Consider the following 17,837-nt stretch of genomic DNA (forward strand, 5'->3'; position numbering starts at 1 on the left):
CAGATCTCAACTACCAAACATATAAATCAGATGTTTTACAAATATCTTGAGATATTATATATAAAACACATACCTGTGCCATAAAATGCATTACTTTATATTAAATAATGTACATTGTACCTATGGCACAAAGCTTATATTTTACACTAAGACATTTGTATCGGTATCACGTAATGTTATTTATATCCTAAGAAGTTTTACATAAGAAAATTATAGCTTCTTTTCTAAAAATAAGTTGTTTTGATTTTCTTTTCAGAATTTCAATATGAAGAGGGAGAGTTCGTTGTAACAGACTCTATGAAAAATGCATTCAAAGAGGACGGTTACACACTTGTCAGGTCTGCTACTATACACTGAAGCTATAATCTCCTTCGGAAATAAAGCCATCATTGCTACCATGAGACATAAGCCGTCATTTAGCCTTCACTAGTCTTGACATTAAATTTGTTTGAATTTTACATCTCTAAAGCAAAGCTGTCCACAAAGTTTCAAACTTATTTCATCCAAATGAAATTTCTGTTTTGACCCTTTATGTGTTTTATTTGTAAAATTGTAACTTTACCCTATGTCATACTTAATACCAGTAATTGTGAAGACCAAATATATGGTTAGTTTCATCTTATGTAGAAGAATTGATTGCATGTAAGAAATACATATATATTGTAATATCCCTTTACATAGTAGTGTCTGTTATTTTCAGAGGGTTGTTTTCTAAGGAAGAGGTAGCACACATTGAGAAGGCTATTCTAGCTGGACCCTTTCTAGACCACACATATGGGGTAATGTATCAAGTGTCTATTCATTGGTGATGTGCCAGGGTAACGTAATCATACAAAGGTGATACTCATGGGTTTAGTAAGAGTACTGCATATTATCCCTTTCCCACTTAGATATGTATTTTTACGCATTTGTAGTCCCTTGGAAAGAAAAATGTATTAAAATACTTTTCTTTCTAGATTCAAGTTTTAAAAGCTTCATTTCCAACCCTCAGATACTGATGAGCAGCAAACAGCATCAAACCTGAACTGACTGCAAGTTACGCGCAGGCTGTTCTGTTATATGCTGTTTGCACATAGCCATTTTCACTTTGCCTTTGAGTAGGAAAAGGTTGTATTTGTTAATATGGTGGAGAAAAACGTAATAAATTATTCTAATAAAAACATGTAGTATTTTCTACATTACATATTTAAGCTGAATACAACAAGTAATATGATGATATATATAAATGTATTTTCTCTTGCCATTTTCATTATGGTTTTGGGTATTTATGATTTTATGTTGGTAATGCTGTTTTTTTGCTCACCTTTATTTTATTTTATTTTAAAAATATTGTTGTATATTTTGCAATGCATATATTGTTGCTAAGATTTTGTATGAGTTTCTGTGTTTTAATAGGTTGGCTTCATTTCTTGTATTGTTTTTTGTTTCTAATGGAAGTAATTTTATAACTGTAATTCTGCTGCATGCTGAAATGTAATGTGTTGCTACATGTAGATTGTTGTTTGTTGATGGATATTGATGTTGCAAGGGTGCTGTTCAGTGATCCTGTTGATGTTTCTAGGTACCTATTTACCTGTTACTTCTGTTGCTATGGAAATTTTGTGTTATTGTTGTGTTGCCATTGATCATTCTTGATGCATCTTGCTTTAGTAAGTTGTAATGAATATCTTGCCTTTGATATTTTCTTTTGTTGTCATGATTATGATGCTATTTGTATGTTTCCGATGCAGCTATTGTTTCTAGATTCAAATTGTTGTCATCGTTACAGAATAGCTTATGTTGTTACTGTAGCTATATTGCTGTTGTTGTTGTTGTTGCTTTTATTGCTATGCCAACACTGTAGGTTGCCGATGGTGATGGTCGTGAGGCCCACATGATCCTGTGGAATCACCCAGGTGTAGATGTGACAGGCATGGTGGCTAGGTGTGAAAAGGTAGCCGGAGGCTGTGAACAGGTAAGTCTGTGCCATGCATGACAAATTTAATGTTATAATGAATAATGGTATAATTTGAATCCAACAATTTGTTTAATGACAATGCTATAAAACTAGACAATAGTTTTGAAAACATGCAGAAGTTACATATTATTTTTGTTTGAAAACTTAAGTGTAACATCTTTATTTATATGTTTTATTCGAAAAGCAAATTGATATATTACAACCATGCATTGTTTTATATTCATTTTGTAGTATTGCCTCCTGATAGAGCTCTTGTTCTGCACAGCTAACGTCGCAATATATAGATGTTAATTCTGATATGATTAGTAAAATTCGTACTGACATTCTAAATGTTATTGAGAGTTATTGTAAAGTCCAACTTAGTGAATGAACATTTGCAATAATATCGCCCTGAAGACACCAAGAACTTGACCTGTATTCACCAAACAATGTTTATAATTAAAACTACAAATACAGCATATTCCTTGAATTGAAATATTTAATAATCTGTTGAAATTTTAGTCAAACATGGAATTAACCACATCTATCTACATCTTCCTTCATTTAAAACACTTTGTGAATGGTATAATCACCAGCTGTAGCTTGTATATTTAAATATTTGATGTATTTTATTATGTCCCCGGTAGGGTGGCATATAGCAGTTTAACTGTCTGTCAGTATGTCAGCATGTCAGTCAGTCTGTCCGTCCGTCCGAAAGAAACTTAAACATTGGCCATAACTTTTTTCTATTGAAGATAGCAACTTGATATTAGGCATGCATGTGTATCTCATGGAGCTGCACATTTTGAGTGGTGAAAGGTCAAGGTCATCCTTCAAGGTCAAATGTCAAATTTATGGCGTCTGTCCATCCGAAAAATTTAACATTGGCCATAACTTTTTCAATATTGAAGATAGCAACTTGATATTTGGCACTCATGTGTATCTCATGGAGCTGAACACTTTGAGTGGTGAAAGGTGAAGGTCAACGTCATCCTTCAAGGTCAAATGTCAAAAATATGGCGTCTGTCCGTCCGAAAAATTTAACATTGGCCATAACTTTTTCAATATTGAAGATAGCAACTTGATATTTGGCATGCATGTGTATCTCATGGAGCTGCACATTTTGAGTGGAGAAAGGTCAAGGTCATCCTTCAAGGTAAAATTTCAAATTTATGGCGTCTGTCTGTCCGAAAAATTTAACATTGGCCATAACTTTTTCAATATTGAAGATAGCAACTTGATACTTGGCATGCATGTGTATCTCATGGAGCTGAACATTTTGAGTGGTGAAAGGTGAAGGTGAAGGTCATCCTTAAAGGTCAAATGTCAAATATATGGTGTCTGTCCGTCCGAAAACTTTAACATTGGCCATAACTTTTTCAATATAGAAGATAGCAACTTCATATTTGGCACTCATGTGTATCTCATGAATTGCACATTTTGAGTGGTTGAAGTTCAAGGTCAAGGTCATCCTTCAAGGTCAAAGGTCGAAAAGATTTTTTTTTCAAAGCAGCGTTCTCATGAAGCTGCACATTTTGAGTGGTGGAAGTTCAAGGTCAAGGTCATCCTTCAAGGTCAAAGGTAAAATAATAAATAAAAAATCAAAGCAGCGTTGTCATGAAGCTGCACATTTTGAGTGGTGGAAGTTCAAGGTCAAGGTCATCCTTCAAGGTCAAGGTCATCCTTCAAGGTCAAAGGTATTTTTTTTTTTTAAATCAAAGCGGTGTTATCATGAAGCTGCACATTTTGAGTGGTGGAAGTTCAAGGTCAAGGTCATCCTTCAAGGTCAAGGTCATCCTTCAAGGTCAAAGGTATTTTTTTTTTAATTCAAAGCGGTGTTTTCATAAAGCTGCACATTTTGAGTGGTGGAAGTGTAAGGTCAAGGTCATCCTTCAAGGTCAAAGGTAAAAAAAATAAATTGTCAAAGCAGCGCAATAAGGGGCATTGTGTTTCTGACGAACACATCTCTTGTTTATTTTCTTCTTAGTCTTTCCTTTGTTTGTAATTCTTAAGTCTACAAATGTGTTTGTGAATGCAGGCCCGTTTTTTTCCATGAAATAAGCCAGAGTGACTCTATAAGCATTAGGCTTTCTATGTTTAACTAATTAATATAACAGCTTCTTGGAGGAGAGGTGTACCACTACCACACCAAACTGATGAAAAAGCCGGCCAAGATTGGCGGGAAGCACATCTGGCACCAGGATTATGGGTGGGCATCAACTGTCTTTGTAACTGACCCACATCCTGGAATACTGGCCTCAATACATGTTTGTGAAGCGTTATCTCAGATTATCTAGTGCTTTTTTTCCGCACAGGCTAATCAGGGATAACATGTTCTGTCTTGGCTGGACTTTCATTTAGAAGATGCTCCATTTAAATGAAAAAAATAAGTAAAAGCAGCAATTATCGTCCCTGAGTAGCCTGTGTGGACTGCACTGGCTGATCTGGCACAAAACTTTACACATATGCATTTAGCCCTGTTTTCCCAGAACAAGGCTTGTATCATGATGTTTTGGAATGTGGCATGAATACATGTATTTGGTATTTTTTGTGCAGACATTGACAAAATTTAAAGTAGAAAGATGAACTATTTTACTTAAGATTCTGCATATATTGGAGGTAATATATGCTCCTGAGTATGAAAATGCTAAAGTATATGTACATTTATTTATAATCATCAATGGAAATGTAAAACTTTTAATTGATAGTTAAGCATGTATTACCAGTATACTGTTTCACCCTTTCCCTCTTAGAAGCAAAATGAAAATGGCTATGTGCAAACAGCCTACAAGTAACTCACATTCTGTTCAGGTTTTAGGCTGTTTGCTGCTCATCAGTATCATAGAGCTGGAAATGAAGCCTTTACAACTAGAATCTAATAAGAAAGGTCTTTAATTAACTTTAACTTTCTCAGGGACTACAAATGTGTGAAAATATGTATCTAAGTGGAAAAGGGTTAAATTTCCCAATGCAAAAGCTTAGGCTGCTCGTCAGATTATGCTAACTGGTTCTGGTTTCATATCTAGGACAGGGAACTTTTTATTTTATATTTGGGTAACTAGGTCAAATGCCAATGTCACTGTGACCTCTAAAAAAAGAAAAAAAAATCTTACAAGCTTTTATTTTTTTCAAAAATGCACCCGCAGCCGACCGTGGCACCTGTTATGCGGTGCTCTTGTTAAAAACTATTCTGAATATTTTAGTTCATTTCATTTCTCCAAATTAAAAATTTCGGTCAGCAAGTTATTTAACAGTATCTTGTTTACAGATTTCAGTTTAAATGAAAAAAAATAAAAATAAATTAACTTACAGAGATCTTGAATAGTCTTAATTAGTCACAACAGCAAGAAAACGGTTGAATAAAATTAGTTTTTCCTGGGATTCGAACCAGTTTCCTTTTGAAGCAAAAGTCAACGACTGCGCCACTCTGGCTTTCATATTTATCTATGAAATAAAAACTTTATGTTAGAACTACGCTTTTTTTCAAACTGTCAAGGAAAACCGTTTTAAACTCTTTATAGTTTTGTCGATTTTGAATGACTATTATACCTATATGAAATAAAAAAAAAATTAATTGTATTAGTAAGGATTACTTTTTTGCTCATTTAAACATAATGTATACATTCTTTGTTGAATCTTTGAGAATTATTTTGAAAATCGCCATTTAAAAGGTGTCTCTTTAAGTATAAAGTAAATGATTGAGCTAAGTTATTTCTTCAATTTGAAATAAGGTTTTAAAAGTACATTGTAGGTCTTGTTTGTTTTGACAATGTTTGCTTATAGCGACCTATTATATTATATCTGATAAACACTCTTGTGACACTTCACCAGCATGAACTTCCATATATTTATTGCAGGTACTGGTATAACAACGGATGTTTGTTCCCTAACATGATGACTGTCTTCATCGCCATCGATAAATGCAAGAAGGATAACAGTTGCCTGCAGGTAAATGTAATTGTGTACAGCGACGGTGTAACTTAAGAATGAAAACATACATTTAAACCGCGCTTTGGGAAAACAGGGCTTAATGCATGTGATTTAAGTGCCGTACCAGATTAGCCTGTTATATCTGTGAAATAGTTTTACAATATTTAAAAACTATTGAGGAAATCCGTTGCAAAGGCTTTATTGTTTTACTGATTTTGAATTACTGTTATACATTTATAAACCAATATTTTAAAGAGACCCTTCACAGATTTTGGCATGTATTGAAGTTTGTCATTAAATATATATACATAATTATATTGATAAATATAAACATTGGATATAAAAAGCTCAAGTAAAAAACAAGAACAAAATTAAAGAAAGGAAAAAAGTAACCCTCAAGTGGGCTCGAACCACTGACCCCTGGAATAAAAGTTTTATGTTCAGACAACTCGGCCATACGTGCTAATAACTTGAGAGACGTATTGAATACTTAATATAAGCAATCCTCGAAGTGTCACAATATAAAACGACAACAACAGAACTCTCCAAATTATTCAATCATTTTGGATTGCAATGCTTTATAATTTTCAGGTTTTTAAATCCTCAAAAGATGCATATAATAGATATTTGAGAGCATAGTAAATTTTCAGTACATGTATTACTGTTTCCTTACAAATATCCTAATTTCAACGAACATTTGCGAATCTAAAACATTTTTTTTATTTTGCCAATTGACCATAATGGGAAAAGGTTCCTTTAAACATTTTTCTTAGTAAGGATTTCTTTTTTGCTTGTTTTAACATATTGTTTATATTCTTTGTTAAATCTATGAGAATTATTTTGAAAATCGTTGTGTCCCGTTAAATATAATAATAACATAAATGAACAGGCAGTGTGCTCAGTCTTATCAGGGGCTACACTTTCCGCCTTATCAGGATTTTCGCTAAGAAGAGACTTAAACCAAAAAGTCCATGCAAGCGGAAATTGACGTTCCTGATAAGCCTGTGCGGAATGCACAGGCTAATTAAGAACGAATTATTTTACGTACTTGCATAAAGCCCCATTTTCTCAGAGTGAATATTGTATGAGTTCCCAGACCTACCATGAATTGCCCTTACAATGAAAATGTTATTCGGTGTTGGTCAGATATTGTTTCAGTTTTGTTAACCTTTTCCTAAAATTGTTGGTGAACGTGTTTGTTTAAAATAGTGTTATATTTTGATAAAATTAACTGACTAACAACATGTCAATCCATAAGCGAACATTTTATTTTGCCAAAATAACATAATAATATTGGTCAGTGAACTAAATATTGTTGCTTAAAATGTTATCTTTAACATGTGTAAGATAATAGTATTGACCATAATATACTTACATAAGAAACAATGTATACAATATGAATATGATAATTCAATATGCTTTCCCCCAATTGTGGCTGAGATTTCGTGCAAATTGAAATGAAAATTACGATTTGAAAAGAGAATTTTGGTATTTTATATAACAACCCTCACCCAGTTAGATACATTAATGTTTAAATGTAACATTGATGTTAATTGTACACCCTTGTATGTACTTGGAGGCATATTTGTATGCAGAAAGGACGATTTGAAGGAGAAACGTATCTAAACTGTGATTTTCAGACTACTGATCAAAGATTAAAAAAGCATGTATACATTATGTAACATATAATTTTGTTTTAAAAAGCGAAATAACTTTCCTGATAAGACAAATGTTTAAAGATCTGTTCATTGATGGGAAATTATCATTTAAAATCGCAAAAATAATTAAGAGTTTGTAACGCTATTCCTCAACAATTTTGAAAATATAGTACTTAGTTTATATTTAAATGATAATTAATTAAACTAGCGTATCACAGTGGAATTGCACTAGCTTTTACTTCCAGATGGCGCGGGTTCGAAACCCCGGGAAGGCATTATTTTTTACCAACGTTTTTCCTTGCTGTTGTCATAAATTAAGACTATTAAACACATGTTAGAGTTGTGCGTAAACACATTAAATAACTTTTAAAAATAAAAAAAATCAGTAAACTTATCCCTTTTAAATTGCACTTACAGAAGTCATCGCATAAGTCTTATAATAAACACTGGTAGGTATTGAGGTCATCGCACACATGCGGTATCATAGAGCAATTTCGGTAATAATGATATAAGCATGGCATTGTTTCCCCTTAAGGTTAATTACATTTCCACATGAATACGAAAATATATAAACAAGTATCTTTTTACACTGGTAGGTACTGAAGTCATCCCACAAGTGTGGTCGAATAGAGCATGTTCGTGTGGGGAACCAGGTTGGGGCGGATGTGTCACGTGTGGAGGAGATCAGCAACGTGTGCCCCTTGCAATTTGTGGAGATGGAACCAGGTAATAATATTAGTTTAGTTAAAACCTAATAATTTTGTCTCGAGTGAATCGTAAGCCTATGGTTTATTGAAAAGCTCTGGAGTCCTTTTTGGGGTAGAACCAGTACTTTTTCGGGAAATCTCAAGAACGCCCCCGACAGTAGGGATGGATCCCTTGACTCTGATCGCCAGGCAGACACCATTTCCACTTCATCTAGGCGAACATTCTTCAATAATGTTATAAGCCGGCGTGGTTGCCTTAACCGTATTGTGACTAATTTTAGATCTTAGAGAAATTAAGATTACAACCATATTTTTTACCTCGCTCCAAAAAGACAATTTTGACCAACACGTTTCTTAAAGAAATGGCATGCGAAACGGAAAATACATATACTCAAATTACTGAAATTTTCTTGCCATCGATGTTGTTGTTAAGCAATTACATATTTATGTTTTGATTGAAAGAATCAATTCCAAAATTTGTGAACAAATATATAAATATTCATCAGGTAAAATTAAAGCGCTGAAGGCACTGAAGTTGTTCGCTGTTGTATAATCTTAGACGCAACTCAGTTTTCAAAATTATGTTATAGCTTTTTATATCGCAAGTTTGAAATTAACACAACTCATTCAAATTTATAAAGAGTGTGTCGTATAGCACAGGTCAAGATGTGTTTGTTTTTTCAAATAATTAATAAAAAAGATAATTTAAGCTTCATTTTGGGAAAACAGGGCTTAATGCATATGCATAAATTGTAATCCCAGTACCAGAGACCCTCTTTAAACGAAAAACGCTATAAAATCAGACAGTGTCGTCCTTGATTAGCTTGTGCGCATTGCAAAGGCTAATCAATGTGCACAGGCTAATCTTACTGGCCAATGTCGTCTTACAAGCTGTTAATCACGTTTGATTACATACACACAATGCAGTGTACCAGTGGTAAACTATAAACAGGCTGATGCCTTGGTTAGAGCAGACGCTCCTAGCATTCGTCATCTGCATAATTTTACTGCAGGTAGTACAGACAGGCAGTGGTTATCGTTCCTAGCGTAGCTAACAACAGACTGACATCCAGTTATCGTTCCTAGCGAAGCTGACAGCAGACTGACTTGCAAAACTGCCTCTCTACATTAGGCTAACGCTCACAACTAAAAACAGTTGTCGTGGGTCGTCCATGCTTTTATTGACAACAATTGTTAGCGTATGAATAAATAGAAATGGGGCCACGTAACAAGCTGCTTACGCTTATTCACTCATTTCGAAAGTCTTTACTGACGGTTGAAGTGTATTAATGCTGTTGATCTATCTGATGAGTTCTCATATTTTCATCACAATTTGAAGCTGACATCTTCCACACAGTCATAAAAAGGCTGAATGTTCCGACTGCTGGATTATTTTGAGCAAAGATGGGATGTTGTTATGCTAATACCTTAACTTTAATAAGGGCTTGGTTGTATTGGTTCGGACACAAATGGTGTCAACAAACATTTTTTTAACGATTTTGGTTCAGTTAATAAAAGCAAATCATAATCATTAATAGCCTGTAGCTTCTGCCTGGGACGGTCCATTACCAGATTAACTCAAATGATTTAACACCCTTCTGAAAGACAAATACAGGAAGCGGGCGGACACATATTTCCTTGTGTATATGTTTTAATATTCTATGCATGAAGATTTTTCCTGCTGGGCTTGTCATAATTAATTGGTAGACAAAAGGTTTGAATGTATTTTTTTCGCCAGGTTCCGTATGTGTATTTGTATCGCTATTCACTTGTTTATTATTTAATTTCATTTGCAATATTCCTCTCATATTCAACTTGATCTTGTACTTGTCTCGTACTGCTGTTCCATGTGAGGAATTTCAGATCTTATAAAAAACATGATTTTTACAGAGTGGCATGGATTGCAATATAAACACCTACAATATTTACTTGTTAAGGATATTGTATTGTAGTTACTTTTGTATTGAATATGTTAAGACTAAGTTTATTATATCTACGTTCGTATTTCATATGTTTTTAGGCGATGCTCTATTTTTCGACTGCAATCTTCTGCACTGTAGCAGCGCCAATATGAGCGAGGACCGCCGCTGGGCCTTTCTCTGCGCCTACAACAGGGTGGATAACAACCCTACAAAGGAGCACCATCACCCGAGATATACACCACTCGATAAGGTATACAGTTCATAATTTCATGTTAGCCAATTGCAGATGTTTGTCATTATATCAAAGGAGCACCATCGCCTGATATATACACCGCTCGAGATGTTTCATTTTGCCTTATGTTGCCTAGTCATCTAGCCTATATTTTTCGCCATGCATACCCTCGAATAGTTTTTTTTTACGGTCAATGTGTATGTTCCTTTTGGCTACAGGTATTCTAGTCCATTTACCGACTGCAACCTAATGTCATTATATTTCCCGCGATGCATATCCCACAAAAAGTTATATGTTTGCACTTTATAAGTTTGAAATAAGATAACCTAATTTGGCTACATTTAATTGTGTTACCTCTAAGTGTTGTTCATACCTTTATGGTAAGGTACAAGATAAATGAGATCCTTTGGATAATCGATCATCAGTTTTTGTTCAATTAAAACACGCTTTTAACTCTTCTGTAGACGGATAAGGAAATGAGGTGGTTTGCTTTTTGTTTGGTATCCAAGTCAGCTATTTGCCTTTTTCCCTGTGATAAAATCCCTGCTAAAAGGGATATCTTGAATGAGTTTCAGTTGGGTTACCTCTAGTCTGCTGTAAGACTGTATGTCACCCACGATTGAGGAATGGGTACAAATACACCATGTTATATTATTCGTATTAAACCTCAACAAGTTCAATTCAATTCATTTCCATTGGTATACCCTATTTAATACGCCTATGCCTATCACACAAGGTATGCATACCTACACAATTTAATACAATAAATAAGGTGATAGCATAATAGCATTATATGCTACGTGCACAACCATTATAAAGCCCGTTTTTTAGTATATACATAGTTTTGTGTATACTGAAAGTGCTTCATGTTTCTGTCTTTACCTCTTGTAATAACTATCTTAAATGCATTCTATGAGCTGGAAATCATAATAAAGTCATCTTAAATGCCTATTTAATCTGTGTCAAATCTGATGACAATTATAATATATGTTTACTTCAAATATGTGCCTGCGTTCCTTTATCACTTCTTAACCCTTTCCCACCCACAAGCAATGCGAAAATGGCTATGTGCAAACAGTATAAAACCAGAACATCCTGCGAGTAACTAGAAAACCAGAACGGCCTGGGAGTAACTCGCAGTCTGTTCAGGTTTTATGCTGTTTGCTACTCATCAGTATCTAAAGGTTGGAAACGAAGCCTTTGTCGAAGTGGGAAAGGGTTAACACATTGTATATCTCTACTCTAACCCACGTCACCTTACCATAGCATAGCACATTCCCTTCTCATTTTAGGTACCTAACTCTGCTGTTCTGGAATGCCAAGAGTTCATGAACATGGACGGGAAATGGTTTCATTCTGTGGAGAAAGAGAAACAAACATTGGCATCTGTTTCAACGGAAAATCGGAATTAAAAGTGAACTTGTATGACTTGCTTTTTCAAATGACTGGTTCAAATTAGAGTGAGATTCCCATGCAGCTTTTTTAAAACTCAAAATATAACTACTTCTAATAAACATAGTTGTTAATAAAGCTATAACATGTGTCTTCAAAATTTAACGTTCATTGCAGAGTTATTTTTTTTTAAAGATTTTAATATTTAAAGCTTTTTAATCAGTGTATACATCTTTTGGGTTAATTTGATATCGTCTTTGCTTATATATCTGCAGATGTTTTATTATTAACATTTATGTTCTTAAAACATTTTGAATGGTCCTTTGATACAGTATAACATTAATGTGTTTCCCTTAAGCCCCTTTGTTTTCAATTCTAGTATTCATAAAGCATCTATCAGTGCAGGTACAACTTTATATTCTAGTATTCATAAAGCATCTATCAGTGCAGGTACAACTTTATATTCTATTATTCATAAAGCATCTATCAGTGCAGGTACAACTTTATATTCTAGTATTCATAAAGCATCTATCAGTGCAGGTACAACTTTATATTCTATTATTCATGAAGCATCTATCAGTGCAGGTACAACTTTATATTCTATTATTCATGAAGCATCTATCAGTGCAGGTACAACTTTATATTCTATTATTCATAAAGCATCTATCAGTGCAGGTACAACTTTATATTCTAGTATTCATAAAGCATCTATCAGTGCAGGTACAACTTTATATTCTATTATTCATGAAGCATCTATCAGTGCAGGTACAACTTTATATTCTAGTATTCATAAAGCATCTATCAGTGCAGGTACAACTTTATATTCTATTATTCATGAAGCATCTATCAGTGCAGGTACAACTTTATATTCTATTATTCATGAAGCATCTATCAGTGCAGGTACAACTTTATATTCTAGTATTCATAAAGCATCTATCAGTGCAGTTACAACTTTATATAATATATTATTCATGAAGCATCTATCAGTGCAGGTACAACTTTATATTCTAGTATTCATAAAGCATCTATCAGTGCAGGTACAACTTTATATTCTATTATTCATAAAGCATCTATCAGTGCAGGTACAACTTTATATTCTAGTATTCATAAAGCATCTATCAGTGCAGGTACAACTTTATATTCTATTATTCATAAAGCATCTATCAGTGCAGGTACAACTTTATATTCTAGTATTCATGAAGCATCTATCAGTGCAGGTACAACTTTATATTCTAGTATTCATGAAGCATCTATCAGTGCAGGTACAACTTTATATTCTATTATTCATGAAGCATCTATCAGTGCAGGTACAACTTTATATTCATCTTTTTTATAATTTAGATGTTCCTTACAGGGTCCAAATATAGCATCAAACTTTACATGTAGTTTCTCAGGGATGTCCAATTCCGTTTACTAATATCCCTAATTATCAGCAAAGGACCCGACTCTGACTCCCGGTCAACCCCAGCAGATGCCATAGTCGGCATATCATTAGCGTGCATAGTATCGAAAAGGAGTCTACAAATACCTTCCCCATTATGCCGATAGGTGCCATATTATATATATATAAATATCCCAGAAATCCAGATTATTGCCTGATTCTGTATATAAAAGTCGGACAGATTTCCAATCAAGGATACGTCGAACTCGGCATTAGGTATTAACGTTTATTAAATTAGTTGAACACTTATGAATTTCTTCGTTGAGTTGAATGATCCCGGTTAAATGCTCAACATGTCATTTTTCACATGTTTACGATAACAATGTTCATACTCAATGTTTAATAGCATGTCATATATCACTATCTGTTAATCCCGACAGGTGCCAGATTCCGCCATTTTGGAGTGCCAGGAGTTCACGGACATGACAGGCAAGTGGTTCCACATGCTTGGTGATGAGACGAACTGCGAGCGGAAACCAGAAGATGATAAATAAATACTATGCATATACGCTTGTTGATATCTATGTTTTATGCTTGTATGTAGGGGAATCATAAATTTCCATGTTTAATGATTTATGTAAGGACATAATCATATTACAATATAGCGGGAACAAGTTGAAGGCACATTGAAAAGAATGTATTGCTTCGTGTTGATTGTTTGCATGTTGTACGCTTAATGTAGTTGCATATTTTTAGTGAGGCTGTTTTCGGAGAAAACTTGAGCTATTGTCATAGCCAGCTCGTCGTGTCGTGTTGTGTCATCCGCTGGCGTCGTGCTAAAACCTTAACATTGCCCTTAAAATCAAAGTGCTTCCACCTACAACTTTGAAACTTCATATGTAGATGCACCTTGATGAGTTCTACACGCCACACCCATTTTTGGGTCACTAGGTCAAAGGTCAAGGTCACTGTGACCTCTAAAAAAAAATAATTGAAAGCTTTCGCAGCCGAGCGTGGCACCCGTTATGCGGTGCTCTTGTGTTTGTTTATAGCTGCGAAATAGTGGAACTAGTTATATAAGGAAATTACACAAAGAAGTGATTGTTGGCTCTCCTAAGCACAACGTACTCATGGTGAGCTTTTGTGATCTCTTTTTGTCCGTCGTCTGTTGTGCGTTGTGCGGCGTCAACATTTGCCTTGTTAGCTCTCTAGAGGCCACATTTATTGTCCAATCTTCATGAAATTTGGTCAGAAGATCGGTTTCAATAATATCTTGGATGAGTTCGAAAATGGTTACGTTTGTTTGAAAAACATGGCTGCCAAGGGGCGGGTCATTTTTCCTTATATGGCTATATATGGCTATAGTAAAATCTGTTCACTTAGGCCACATTTACTGTCTGATCTTCATAAAACTTGGTCAGAAGATTCATCCCAATAATATCTTGTATGAGTTCTAAATTGATGCCGGTTGGTTAAAAAACATGGCCGCAAGGGGACGGGGCATTTTTCCGTATATGGCTATAGTAAAACCTTGTTAACACTGTAGAGGCCACATTCATTTTCCAATCTTCATGAAACTTGCTAAGAAGATTTGTCCCACTGTTTTCTTGGTTTAGTTCAAATATGGTAGCCATTGCTTGAAAAACATGGCTTTCAATGGGCGGGGCAGTTTTCTTTATATGGCTATATATGGCTTAAGTAAAATCTTGTTAACACTCTAGAGGCCACATTTATTGTCCAATCTTCATGAAACTTGGTCAGAAGATTCATCCCAATAATATCTTGGAGGAGTTCAAAAATGATGCCGGTTGGTTGAAAAACATGGCCACCACGGGGGCAGGGCTATTTTCCTTTTATGGGTATAGTAAAACCTTGTTAACACTCTAGAGGTCACATTTATTTTCCGATCATCATGAAACTTGGTCAGAAGATTTGTCCCAATGATATCTTTGATGAGTTCGAAAATGGTTTTGGTTGCTTTAAAAACATGGCCACCAGGGGCGGGGCATTTTTACTTATATGGCAATATATGGCTATAGTAAAACCTTGTTAACACTCTAGAGGCCACATTTATTGTCCAATCGTCATGAAATTTGGTCAGAAGATTTGTCTCAATGATATCTTGGACGAGTTCGAAAATAATTATGTTTGCTTGAAAAAAATGGCTTCCAAGGGGCGGGGCATTTTTCCTTATATGGCTATAGTAAAATCTTGTTAACACTCTAGAGGCCACATTTACTGTCCGATGTTCATGAAACTTGGTCAGAAGATTCATCCCAATAATATCTTTGACAAGTTCAAAAATGATGCCGGTTAGTAGAAAAACATGGCTGCCAGTGGGTGTGGCATTTTTCCTTATATGGCTATAGTTAAACCTTGTTAACACTCTAGAGGCCAAATTTATTTTCCGATCTTCGTGAAACTTGGTTAGAAGATTTGTCCCAAAAATATCTTGTTATCTCAGGTGAGCGACTTTGGGCCTTTCAGGCCCTCTTGTTTATTATTTCTGCATGTACGGTTGTTATACATCGGGTATTACTATATGTGTTTATAGCGTGAACAAGGAGACTAATACAACAAAGTTTTGATTTTGTTTATTATTATTTTTATGTATTGTGGTTTTTAACCAGGTTTTCCGAAGGAAAATTAACCAGGTTTTCCGAAGGAAAAAACTGGTTATTAGATTGGCGAATGCGGGCGGGCTGGCTGGCTGGCGGGCTGGCTGGCGGGCTGGCGAGCGGGCGGAACAAGCTTGTCCGGGCCATAACTTTGTCGTTCATTGTGAGATTTTAAAATCATTTGGCACATTTGTTAACCATCATTAGACGGTGTGTCGCGCGAAAAAATTACGTCAATATCTCCAAGGTCAAGGTCACACTTTGAGTTCAAAGGTAAAAAAATAGCCATAAATGAGCTTGTCTGGGCTATAACTATGTCATTCATTATGAGATTTTAAAATCATTTGGCACATTTGTTCACCATCATGGGACGGTGTGTCGCACAAAAGAATCACGTTAATATCTCCAATGTCAAGGTCGCCACGACTAAAAATATATTTATTTTAAAACAATCTTACTGAGCAGTCCTACTCGGTTACTCCTTTCTCCATAGATTCAACAAGATCAGGGCTAATCTATTTAACATTTCAGGGGTCATTATCAAAGTGGTGTGAAGCGCTGATCACTGTTGGAAGTGATAACATGAGGGGATTTATTGGCCATATCTAATTACAAGATACTGGTGCAGAATGCTGAGAATTCAGAGGGTTTTAAACATTGCTCACACACTAAATGAATAATTTGATTGTAGAAAAATACAGGGGCATGCATTTTAATAGGTATCAAAGAGTTAATTAATATTAATTAAGTAAAGCACATTTTAATAAAGAGCATCGTGCTTGTATTTGAATGATGGATTAAAATATAAACAACAGATCAAAACTTGTACATAGTTTATTATTGAATTGAATAACATATTCATTAGACTATGTTATGGAAAGTATATAAATATGCGAAGAGTATGTAATGATCTCAGAGCATAATTATAATTATGTTATATAAAATTATAATGCAGATATTTTTTATTACACATTATTATCAAATTATTCAGAAGTAAGCAATTGAATATTCCTTATTTTTTCAATGTACATTTATTAATGTTCATATAAACAAGTTGAAATAGCATTAATAGTATGCCACATAAACTTTATTGAATTCTTGTCAATTTATAATAATAGAATGATAAGCTGCTGTATACATTTATATTAAGTACTGTCATGATTGTAACCTAAACTTTTCTAGCAAGGACATTTCATGGAAAAAAACATTAATTTATACACCAAATACCAACTTTACCTTAGTAATTCACATAACAAATGTTCACATAATATACATAACGGGTAACCATGTTACTAATCAGTAAGTTAAAAAAACAAATTTTTTAATAAACAACTTTACAGGACTATCAACATGAGTATTTAGCATGATATTTGCTAGTGGAGTGTTGAACTTAAATTATATAATTAAATGAATTAATTAGATGTAGTCTCCTGTGGTTGATAAAAATTAAATACCAAAATGTCCCAACTTAAAGTCTTATCAACATGAATTTTGCATTGATCTACTTCAAACATATTTTCCATCTGTGCACTGGTTCATCAAACATCATGTTTCTTTCTGAAAAACAAGAACAATAATTAATTGTTTGAAATTCTTCTCTGTAAAATAACAGCATGCTTGTATTTGTGTACACTTATTCTTTTAATATGTAACCACTTACACACATAAATTGTACATCTATTCAGATTCAAGACATAAATTCCAACACTATGTAGGCAAGCTACATTAAGTCAGTTGAAAGGTTGCGCCGTTACGGTACCTAATCGATAAGATTTTAATAATGATTAATACTAACGATAACTAACATTATGTATAAACTTATCGATATCATGTGTTCGAACCCTTACAATTTCCTACACAATCAAAATAAAACATTATGTATTCAGAATTAAAGTAAAATGTAATTATGCGGCATAAGGCTACACAATTTGAAAGCAACATTTTTGCTATTGTCGGCATATATGGTATCTCCTTCTCTCATAAAATGCATTTCAAAGAAACATATTTTCCTCCAGCTTTCTTCTGTAAACTCATTTTTGTAAAATGAATTTAATGTTGTAA

General features: G+C 34.3%; 1 protein-coding gene across 1 annotated transcript; it reads left to right on the plus strand.

Moving 5' to 3' along the window:
* The first annotated feature begins 209 nt into the window (after nt 1-209).
* On the plus strand, nt 210-13,737 carry LOC127837660 (L-proline trans-4-hydroxylase-like). The gene is made up of 9 exons (XM_052364913.1): nt 210-338; nt 701-779; nt 1,844-1,954; nt 4,054-4,145; nt 5,794-5,884; nt 8,121-8,250; nt 10,252-10,403; nt 11,678-11,807; nt 13,599-13,737. Exons 1-8 carry the CDS (start codon nt 298-300, stop codon nt 11,795-11,797), a joined length of 816 nt encoding a protein of 271 aa, XP_052220873.1. The 5' UTR covers nt 210-297; the 3' UTR covers nt 11,798-11,807; nt 13,599-13,737.
* The last annotated feature ends 4,100 nt before the right edge of the window (nt 13,738-17,837 follow it).

The sequence above is a fragment of the Dreissena polymorpha genome, chromosome 7, assembly GCF_020536995.1.
Source record: "Dreissena polymorpha isolate Duluth1 chromosome 7, UMN_Dpol_1.0, whole genome shotgun sequence".
NCBI classification, from domain to species: domain Eukaryota; kingdom Metazoa; phylum Mollusca; class Bivalvia; order Myida; family Dreissenidae; genus Dreissena; species Dreissena polymorpha.